General features: G+C 43.5%; 1 protein-coding gene across 1 annotated transcript; it reads left to right on the top strand.

Moving 5' to 3' along the window:
- Positions 1–636: 636 nt before the first annotated feature.
- srek1 (splicing regulatory glutamine/lysine-rich protein 1) lies at positions 637–10591 on the top strand. The gene is made up of 11 exons (XM_030084664.1): positions 637–890; positions 1023–1156; positions 4050–4165; positions 4593–4739; positions 5823–6001; positions 6120–6250; positions 6369–6465; positions 6555–6662; positions 7105–7176; positions 7260–7374; positions 8000–10591. The coding sequence occupies exons 1-11, from the start codon at positions 763–765 to the stop codon at positions 8159–8161; spliced, it is 1389 nt and encodes a 462-aa protein (XP_029940524.1). The 5' UTR covers positions 637–762; the 3' UTR covers positions 8162–10591.
- Positions 10592–10820: the final 229 nt, after the last annotated feature.

Raw genomic sequence — 10820 nt, 5'->3', positions numbered from 1 at the left:
AAACAATTGTGAGGAAGGTGGAGGAGAGAAATGGAACATCTCTAACAAAATATTACTTCCATATAATTACATGCAAACATGTATGATCTATTTTGAAATCATACAGATTTCTCAAACTTTGTACTATATTAATATAATGAGGGTTAAACTCGGTTACCACAAATAGCCCAGTATGATCTCATAAGAACTGGAAATAGAGTATAATTGGTCCAACATGTTTTAGAAATCAACATAAAATGCTATGTCACTAAAAGATAAAAATAATAATAATAAGAAGAAGAACACTGTGGTACTGCTGGTACCATCAACAGAGCTTCATTGCTATAACTGTCTAATGTAGATTGATTTTAAAAAGAAAGTATGACTACTTTAAATATAAGCGTTTTTAATCTGAACTCCACACTCAAAGACACTACTCACATGCAACCTTATCTGTTATCTGATCCCCACACAGACAATCCTGACCAGCAGTGATTCCAGCTGCCAACATCATGTTGCAGGATAAATTTAAATCTGTAATAAAGCAAACAGCTACATGTTTAAGGTGCAAACTTTTACATTGCCCATGTAGATGTGCTTTTTGTAATGCCGACCCCAGCCGGCAGGTGGCGGTAGTGTAAATCAGAGTCAGCCGCTAGTCCCTGTGACGAAACCAGAAGAAGACCGTATCGCCTCTATGTTCGCTGTTTCTGCTGTTTTATTTCTTGATAATTAGAAAATACAACTCCGCAAATACCTACACTCTATTTACCCGGCGGCACCATGAGCGGGATCCCGGGCACCGCTGTCGTACAGGTCACCAACCTCTCCTCGGCCGTGAGCAGCGAGCAGATGCGCACCCTGTTCGGTTTCCTGGGAGACATCGAGGAGCTGCGGCTCTACCCGCCCGAGTAAGTGCGACGCGCGCCCGGCACGAGTAGTCAGGAAACACCGCGGACCTGCGGCCTCTTTTTTCTCCAAACCGAGAAGTCCCGGGTATCAGCACACTACTAATCTTATTTTTTTTCTTCTTCTTCCTCCAGCAATGCCCCTCTCTCTTTTTCGTCCAAAGTGTGTTACATAAAGTACCGAGAGCCTTCCAGTGTTGGTGTGGCGCAACATCTTACCAACACTGTGTTTATTGACAGAGCTCTGATAGTTGTGCCATGTGCAGAAGGTGAGTGCTTCCCGTCTTCTCTAAACATTCTGAATGAAGCGTGTCAGTGGATTTGCTGTGGATTTCTTTGATTTTGGTGTTTTCACGCTTAATTTAGGGCTTTGCTGCTGCCACAGTTAGTCTGTATTTGACTGATGGGGTTGTATTGCAGGAAGCTAATTATAATAGCAAGAAAATAATTTTTGTCTTGATACCTCTTGGTCACAGGGTGTTTTTCTTCACAAAGCTGAAATGCATATTATTGTAAACAAATGATTTATGTTTGATGGGAATTACAGCCCCAGTTCCAGAATATGGAGGACACTTGCATGTGCCTGACTTTAAAAACATAACCCTGCAAATGATGCAAAGAAAAGACATCATACATGATATGTATTGGCCCTATTCAAATGGAAGATTATGTCATTGCAGCTGATTATTGTAGTTAAAATAAAATTATTGGTTTTACTACTCAAACTATTCAACAGAACTTGAAGGTTTTATGAGACGCGGTACATGGAGCAACTGAAAATGAAAAAGAGTCTTAAAAAAATGTGTTTGTAAAGGTCATGCTGACATTTGTTTTGGGTTGGCTGCATCCTTGATTTAAAACAGTCACAACACTGGTGTGAAAATCACTGCATGAGCTCAGAAAACAGCTCATGGTTGTATCCAGCAAGGCTATTATACCAGTAAAAACCACATCTGTAACAAAATGTGTAGCAACACTGCTCTCCTTACTGGACTCAGGCCTTGAACAACTAAAAACTTTTTTCATGTTTAGTTCAAAATCAGAAAGCCCAAGCCAACAAGGAAAAAAATAGGTTCTGTCATCTGCCAAAAACATCGTCTTTGGAACTCTTATTCTGACTTTTGGTGTGAAGTTGAATCAGGTCTGCGTTTTCCAGCTGTTTAGATAATTGCCAGTCCTCACATGAACCCTGAGAATAGGCAAAGGTGGAAATATCAAATCCATAAAACAAAAAGAAATCAATTAAATGTGGTTATCACTTTGTTTTGAGAATAATTTTCCCCAATTGCTATTAGTATTGGCGAGTGAGCCTTTTGATTTCCAGATCAATATTTGATTCCTTTGTCTTTCATTACTTTAAATTTAAATGTTTAAATGATTTGCATCTCTTTCTGTTCACATTTAAGTCTTGCACAGTGTCCCAATTTTTCTGGAACTGGGTTTGTACAGAGTTAAAAGTCCACAGCAACACAGCTAACACAATCCACTTTTCTGTCCTTGATTTGTTTCCGGTGCTGCTTTTCTTTAAAGATTGCCATCCTTCTCTCATTTTTTCGGTGCCACTGTTGTTCCCATGTGTACAGTGCAAAACAAAACAAAAATAAATGATGTCACCTCTTAACTTGATGCTTTTTGTCCTCGTGACTTGGTGCTGGTTGGCTACTGAGTTTATTAATTTGGTTTTGTATGTTTTTTCTGTGTGATTATGTGTGCATATCAGATGACTAGACTGGCCCAGCCGTTACACTACACTAGCCTGAGTCAGGCATTGTTTTCCAAGCCACTCTCCCCGATCGGGCCAACGCAGCCTTCAAGGGGGGGATGTGACCAGGAGAATAGCCCGCTGAACCTTCCAAGATGGACACCTTGTCTCTTTTTATTTTTTTCTTTTCTTTTTTTTTTTTTCATTTCGGTTTGTTTCCTTTCACACTTTCCCATGTTGTCCACTCTCTACTGTCTCTTATCTCAGAAAAAAACTGCAGTTACCTGCTTATCTCTTATAGCGTTGTGTTTTTATATTTGTTACTTTTTGGTTTGTTGTTTTTTGATTATTGTCCAAACCTCCCCTCCCCACCCCACCAACCCCCCCCTCCTCTCTCTCTCTGCTACAGCTGCGGCTTGTGTGTGGTTGGGTTCTGTCCAGGTTGCTACGGCATACCGGTGGGACGTGTATCACACATGGGATGCTAGGAGGACCGCTAACACTTTTTGCCCTCATTGTCTCCTTCACCTGTGTGACGTAGCGAGAGGCTAGTGGTTTCAAATGAAAAAAAAAGTGAGAGTTTATCATCTGTAGTAGAAAGTGTTTTTTTAGAGTTCCCCCCTCCCCCTTCCACATACACACGCATACACCAAGCCTGTTTTGTAGTTAGAAAATAACAGAGTTAAGCTGCATATTCACTCTGTTCCGTTAATGCTTTATTTTGACAGTTAAAGGAAACGCTAATTCTTTCTCAGTTCCCTGTTGTCGCTGTTTTTGTCTCCCATCTCTCTGCAGAAACAAAGCATCTTAGAGTCCAGGGTGGAACAAGCAAACTTTTTTTAAAAAAAATTTAATAACTATCATTATTATTTATTAGCGAAAGTTTTGGCTAACCATTCCTGCAGTTCTTAAATTGTTGTTCTTTTCTGTATCTGATGTCCTGTGTGCTATTAGTGATGCAGCCATTGGGGTTGTCTTGTGTTGCACACCTTTCCAACACTGCGAAACGATCGAACCCCTCTCCCCCACGGAAAAGCGCCCATGCTTGATATCGTACGGTTCATGACCAATATGTTTCCAGTACAGGTGACCCATGCATCAAAGTGTTGACTCATTCTCTGCATTGTGTTCTTTTTCTTTTTTTTTTTTTGATCTATGAAAAGAGACCAAGGACAAAATGATTTTTTCTTTCTGTTTGTGAAAAACAATTTTTATTTTTTTTTGCACTTCATTGAAAATAATGATTCAGATTGACTGAAAAGGATAAATGAATACAAGCAAAGTAGAGGATTCTCGGTCTCCAGTATGCCATGAGTAGACAGTAGCAGACTTGTAGGCTGTACGGGGAGGTGTATGCTCTTTTTCTCTCTAGAATACAGTGGGCTAATTGTGCAGACATAGAGGAAACAGACAAACGAGTCCCGCTACTGCCTTCGCTGATATCAGCCTCTGTCCTGCAGGGAAGATCCCCGAGGAGGCCAAGGCTCTGTCTCTATTGGCACCAGCCACCCCGGCACCCAGTCTGATTCCTGGCGGGGGATTGCTTCCCATTCCTGCTCCAGCTCCACTTCAGAACGTGAGTCGGCAGCTCGGCGTTCTCAAACGGTTTTCAAAATGTTCACATTCACACATGCATAGATGCATATTTACCGGCTGTGCTTCTGCAAACCTCAGCAATCTTCTCTGCTGTCTTACATGCTTATACTCATACACGTAGATGGCTGCAGAACTGAACACAAAGGTGCATACAGACCTGCACATGTTGACCTCAGCATGTCCACTCTCTCACAGTCATGAACGTCTGCGCGCCTGTCTGCTCACATTATGCATGCATAGCTACACATGTAGATGCTTGCAAAGCTAAATGCATAGATACATGTACATTAATACACACCAAGAGATACACACATAGGTCTATGGATGCATGTGTATTCACAAGGAATGGCAGTTGAGTTTTTACACATGATTTTATAATTTCGTAATTTTTCCCTCCCGGCCTGCAGCTCAACCTTCCCTTGGTAAATCGGCTCTCAGCTAGTCTCGAACCCGCAGCTTCAGTTCTCTCCCAGCCGCCCCTCATCGGGAACGTGGACCCTTCAAAGATCGATGAGATCCGGCGCACGGTTTACGTCGGCAACTTGAACTCGCAGGTAACCGACAGATAAACCTGTGTTGAGTGTTTTACTCTGAAACCTGTTTGCACAGGTTCAAAGTGTCTCTTCTTGGCCTGATCCTGCCTGTTTAGTCTTCAACTTTAACTGTGGAAACATACAAATGCAGTGACTTTGCAAAAGTTTAAACCATAAGGTGAAGAGTCAAGGAAGTCGTTCGGGTCTCACTGTGTCTATTTCTACACAAGTGTGAACCAAGACCTGTTTGTCTTAAATTCTATCTAGTAGCACGACTGTGGGAGCTCAGCGTTACTCACATGGTGATCTGTAATGTGTTCTGATCTGCTGCAGAGAGTTTTTACAGCAGCGGGATGCTTCATATCAGATCGGCCTAAAATAAACTGCAGTGCTTCAGTAGAAACGGATACCGCTTCTTCTGTCAGGCAATATCTGTGGGTGTCGAGACGCAGCCGAATATACTGCTCTATTCAGACCTCCACAAAAAATGACAAAGAAAAATTGAACAAGACTTTCAGTTGGGGATGAATCGACACCAAGTTTTGATGGAAAAGGACGAACCTTTAACTTCTTGTTGATACGGAATACCAACACTAATGCCAGCTTTCACCTCCTCCAGATACATAATTTACAGCCTGCCTTGCTTCTGTCATTCTCTTAAATATTACAGAAGCTTCAAATCAGGCAGATGGATCGTATTACCTGACGTAGCGTAATAGCCACTGCCAATCTGTACACATTTAGCAGATATGCAATTTGACATCAAGCTACGCTGGTGCGATTCATCTCTCTAAACTACAAAAAAATGCCTACACCTGTGAGTTCAGTCCTGCTCGTGAAGTACTCGTGTCTAAAGAGTGCAGCAGTGGGCGTGGCTTAACAGCTTCCACCAATCAGGCGAAAAATAGCAGAGAGTAACCTGCCAAACGGCATTAGCCCCATGGATGGAGCTGTGAAATGTGTTTTCACCTTTTGAGCAGTATGATTGTGTGATGAGCATTAACAGGCTGTTTTGCTATAATCTGTAACTTTAACTTAGTAAATAGGAGCTTATTTTCCCTGCCGAGGACTGATGGAGTGCTGTTTTCCTCCATATCTGCTCAGACCACCACCGCAGAGCAGCTGCTGGAGTTTTTCCGGCAGGTGGGGGACGTGAAGTTCGTGCGGATGGCCGGAGACGAGACCCAGCCCACGCGGTTCGCCTTCGTGGAGTTCGTGGAGCAGGACTCCGTGGCCAGAGCGCTGACCTTCAATGGAGTCATGTTTGGAGACAGACCCCTCAAGTACGCTTTTGTTTGCCCTCGCATCATGTTGCGGTCCGCCACCGCACATAAACCATCGCCAGAGAAGCTGGGGACTCGAGTGCTTTTGGTCTGACCAGGGTGGTTTTGTGTCTTTCAGGGTAAATCATTCCAACAACGCGATTGTCAAACCTCCGGAGATGACGCCTCAGGCTGCTGCTAAAGAGCTGGAGAGTGTGATGAAGAGGGTGAGGGAGGCCCAGTCCACCATCGCCGCCGCCATCGAACCAGGTGATACAGCAGTCGGGTCACAGTATTTCAGGATGTTTCATGAGGTGAAAAATCCACTGAAACCTCATGGAATGCAGTGTGTGTGACGTCTGGTTCTGTTGCGACTCTCACATTGCAGTGGAGACCAAGAGGCGCTCCTCAAGCCGGTCCCGGCGGTCGCGACGATCCCGCTCACACTCGAGAACACGCAGGAAAAACTTCCGCTCCCGACACAGGTGACAGATTCACTCCTTTCCCGTGTCTGAGTGTTATTTATGCTTCGTGCTGTTTTCAGTGTGTGACTCTCTTTGTTTTCTCGTTGAAGCCGACCGTCACAGAGGCCGTGGCCGGGGAGCAACTCCCACGCTTCCCGCAGCAGCCACAGGAGGCGCTCTCGCTCCAGAGACAAGAGGCGCAGCCAGAGTCGCTCCAGGTGAGGCAGCAGCAAACGGCCTCCGGTTCACCTTTTCGCTGTTGGAGGATTTTGCCTTCCTTCATTCAGGATGAAAAAAAGTGAATATTTTCTTGTGGCTCTCCTCCAAACTCTTTAAATATCCTCATTTGCTGTATTTTAGCTTTATGAACAGTGTAGAGGTCAATGAACGGCTGAAATATTTGCACTTCTGGTCTGCAGTGTCCTCAGAGTGTTTTTAATTGAGTTAGAGCATCTTAAATTACAGCCTGTAATTCCTGCTTTTACCAGCAGGGGTCTTCATAGTCTAGACTGATTCTGACATACAGGGAGAAAAGCAGATGAATCTTGAGTTTTTATCTAAAGGTTTTGTCTCAGTATGGTTTGTTTTCTATGATCTATTGGTCCATTTTCCTTTTCGGTCAGCAAATCGCTGTATTTAGTGTTTTTGTGTTGTTCTCAGGGGCCACAGGAGGAGGAGTAAGGATCGGTCCAGGAGCCCTCGAAGGAAACCCCGATCACCCTCACCCAGACGGTAAATCCACCACCTCCCGTCACTGCCGGCATCTCTGCGGGGGGGCGTCTCAGATTAACGCCGCTTTGATATTTTTACTCCAGAGGTAAGAGGGAGAAGAGGAGGGAGCGCAGCAGGGACAGGAGAGAGCGCTCCACGTCGAGGAGGAGGAGCCGCAAGGACGAGGAGAGGATAAAGAGCAAAGCCAAGCCGCTGAAGGTAACTCAGAACACAATGAACGACATCAGGATCATAAAGGAGGATTTCTAATAGAATAAGAGTCATAAAAGATTCAGTTGAAAGTTTGTTTTTTTTGTCACCAGCTACCTGTCCTCACCTGAGTAACTTTATTTTTTTAATTCATTAATTTCAGGCGATTTATAACAATACAAAAACAAAAATTCAATATGATAACATAAACATAGAGTGCCTGAAAAGAGGGAGTAGGAGAAAGAAAACTTATTTAATCCTAGCCCCAAGCTCATCTATGGAACACTATGAGGATGATCAAAACAGAGTTTACTGTCCAGATCTTGTTGAAAGACGAAAGCAGGGCTCCACTTCTCTCTTCTCCCCTGATAACAATGAGACAGACAGCAGCTGAAGAAATGTTCCCTCAAACCGCCGTCATCCTGCAGATTCCCCACGTGCTTCGGTTCTCAGCTCCTTTATAAAGTGATTAAACCATTTTTTTTAAATCTGTTGTCCTGAGAGCTTCAGATGTTGCTAAATTGTCAGGAGTTGAAAGTTTCGGGCGGTTCCAGTGTCGTCGTCCTCTGGTTGATCACATGGTTCCTCTCCTCAGTCAGCGTCTGACCACAACCGGCTGCTTTGGGCATTTCAGGTGGAAGTGGACGTCAGGCCAGGAGAGAAGGAGGAATACGAAAGCGACAGAGAAGACTCGGCGACCCCGAGCGAGGACATGACCTTCTGTTTTCAGCACAACGGCGTCTACGCCCCCCACCAGGAGGACGGGGCGCCGGTGGCGTACGTGGACTCAGATTGAACACAGTGACTATTTGCACCACCGTGGACATAACCCCCCCCCCCCCCCCCCCCCCCCCCCATTCCTGTTTGAGGATTTCAACACTAGCTGTGTGCAAAAGAAGAAAAAAAAAACTGAATAACCACTTACAGCAGCATCTCATCGTCTTGTCCTGATTTTCCTCCGTCTGGATCATTTGATCGGTTTGGTTTTACCGTTTGGCCTGAAGGGCAAAGTGAGCAGCCCAGTACCGCCAAAACCACACCAGCTTTTCAGTGCGATGCAGCGTAGCTCGGTAATTCAGCCCAAGCTTTTCCAACAGTGGGTCAGTGTGCGTTCACATAAAAAAACGGGGCGGGGTTTGCGGCGTCCGACCAATCGCAGACCCCCGCCGAGCAGCCGACTTCAACACGGTTGCCGCAGCAACAACCAGGAAGGAATGCTGACAGAAAATTGGCGACTCTGTTAAAGCATAACTTTGTGAGATTATCCAGTATTGATTATTCGACCTCAGGAGTGTCAGTAGTTTACCAAATAATATGTAAGAAAAGATTGTCTTCACATCAAATCAACAAGTATGCGGCTATATTCTTTAATAAGGAAGAAATCAAATCACTGTATGTCTTTTAGAAGTGTATAGGAAAAAAAAAGAAAGTTGATGAATGGGAAACAGAAAATAAATATCAATCAAAGCCCTGAAATAGGAGTCACTCAGATTTCAAGCTTTGCACGTTTCATATCAAAGACTGGAAATACCCTGCTTCTATCTGGCAGCAGTTTTAAAACTCTGTACAGAAAGTAGTGAAGGAATCTTTTAACCTTTTCGCTCCGTCATGTGTTCCTCTCACAACTCCAATTCACTGCAGAGGCTCAAGACCTGAGCCAATCACAGACGAGCTTCACCAGCAGGGAACACCCCTGGAATGTGAGCTTCTCCTGAAAATATGCAGAAAAACTCACGGATTGCACTTTTTTTTTTTGGTTTGTTTGGGGGGTTTTTTTACACTTGTACAGTCATTAAATCGATCTAATGGTGAAAGGGAAAATTGAAATTGAGCATTTTCAGTGCGTGAATTTTCAGAATAAGCACACATTCAGTGCTGCAAATACCAGTGTGGGGTAAAAGTAATGGCTTTGAGACAGAAGCCAAGGGTCGAACTGCATTTCAGTGTCTCCCTGTCACACATTGCTCAATGTAACTTAATGAAGCTGGTGTCAAATTACAGAGACTTGCCACTGCATGTTTTCAGGAAGGAGAAACAAGATTGAAGTTGGGTTTTAAGATGAACTATCGACTGAAGAGCTGCAGTCGAGACTGTTTAAGTAGAAGAATCATGCTTTAGATTGATACTTTATTAATCCCGAGGGATTTCCACGTATTCAGCAACTTACAGAGCTCAAAACCAGTAACCACATTAACATTAAAGGAGCATATACTCCAAGCTTGCTGTACAATACTGTAAACAGAACACGTCAAATTTACAAATCAATTAAAAAAAAAAAAAAAAAAGTCGGTATGCAGTATTTGCTCCTTTCAAGTGTATCGATCTCAATGTGATCATAATTACATTATTTGTTAAATTTCTTAATCGACTCGACCCATTGGAGGGCGGCTGCAGTGTGACGCTCTGGGAAGCTGGTGGGGGGTCGAGGGTCTTGCTCGGGGAGCCACGGTGCATGTTTTTGGTCTATGGGAAGAAACCAACGCACACACACACACGGGGAGAACATGCAAACTCCACCCAGAAAGGCCTGGCTAGTATTTGAACCTCGACCTTCTTGGCTGCGAGGTGAGAGCGCTCGCCGCCGTCAAAGATCGAAACTTGCTTCTGGCCGCCTGAGGCCTTGTTTGGGGTGTCCTCTTTCTGTTTTCTGCGACAAACTTCCCATTTTCAGTTTGTTTACCGTCAGAAACAACTGCCGAGTGCTTATTTAAGACATGTTTGAGGAAGAACACCGAGCTCACTCTGTACCCTCCCAACGTAAACAATTTTTTTTCTTCTTCTTCAAAGAAACGGTTATTGCCAAAGCTGAGATGCTCGACTGCCCTTTCTTGGAAGGAATAGTCAAACCGTATGTGAAGTGTCCTTTTATTCCAGATTTCGCTCTAAATTTCCAGAAAAAAACTCTCCACTGCTTGTATACCTTCAAGTTTAGACGTGTATTTATTTTATAATACAGATATTTCCCATTAGAAGTTGCAACACAATGTTTCATGTTTCCATTGCCCTGGTTTTGTTGTAACGATGCGACCTAAAACATTTTGTCTTTTAACAATACAGGCCTCAGCTGTTAAGAAAATACGGTGTGCAAAATTCTCTTTTAGCTCGTGTGAACTGGTGAAAGTTCCCAGTTACAGGAAATAAAATCTCACAGGTCAAGAAACTGCATGGTAAGCACAGAAAGGTCAAAAAGTGCCTAGACTAAGATTGTACAGAATATTCTATTAAATAAATGTTCAGGATGACTAATGAGATGTTATATTAGAATATTGTCGTCTGTCTTTGGTAAATAAGAGGGAAAAAAAGCAGATTAGGCTGAACAAAAGTCGTTTTCCTATTTAAATATTTGTTGTATTTTCTTTAAAAGAAGTGCATTTTATGGCTCTCTTTGCCGAATCCCATCCTTCATGGCTTTTACAATCCCGATTTTATTGCTGCTTTCGTGAGGTCGTGGTAAC

This window comes from Salarias fasciatus (assembly GCF_902148845.1).
Source record: "Salarias fasciatus chromosome 7 unlocalized genomic scaffold, fSalaFa1.1 super_scaffold_4, whole genome shotgun sequence".
Taxonomy (NCBI): domain Eukaryota; kingdom Metazoa; phylum Chordata; class Actinopteri; order Blenniiformes; family Blenniidae; genus Salarias; species Salarias fasciatus.
Note: the sequence above shows the minus strand (reverse complement) of the source record. Positions and strands in the feature narration are given on the sequence as shown.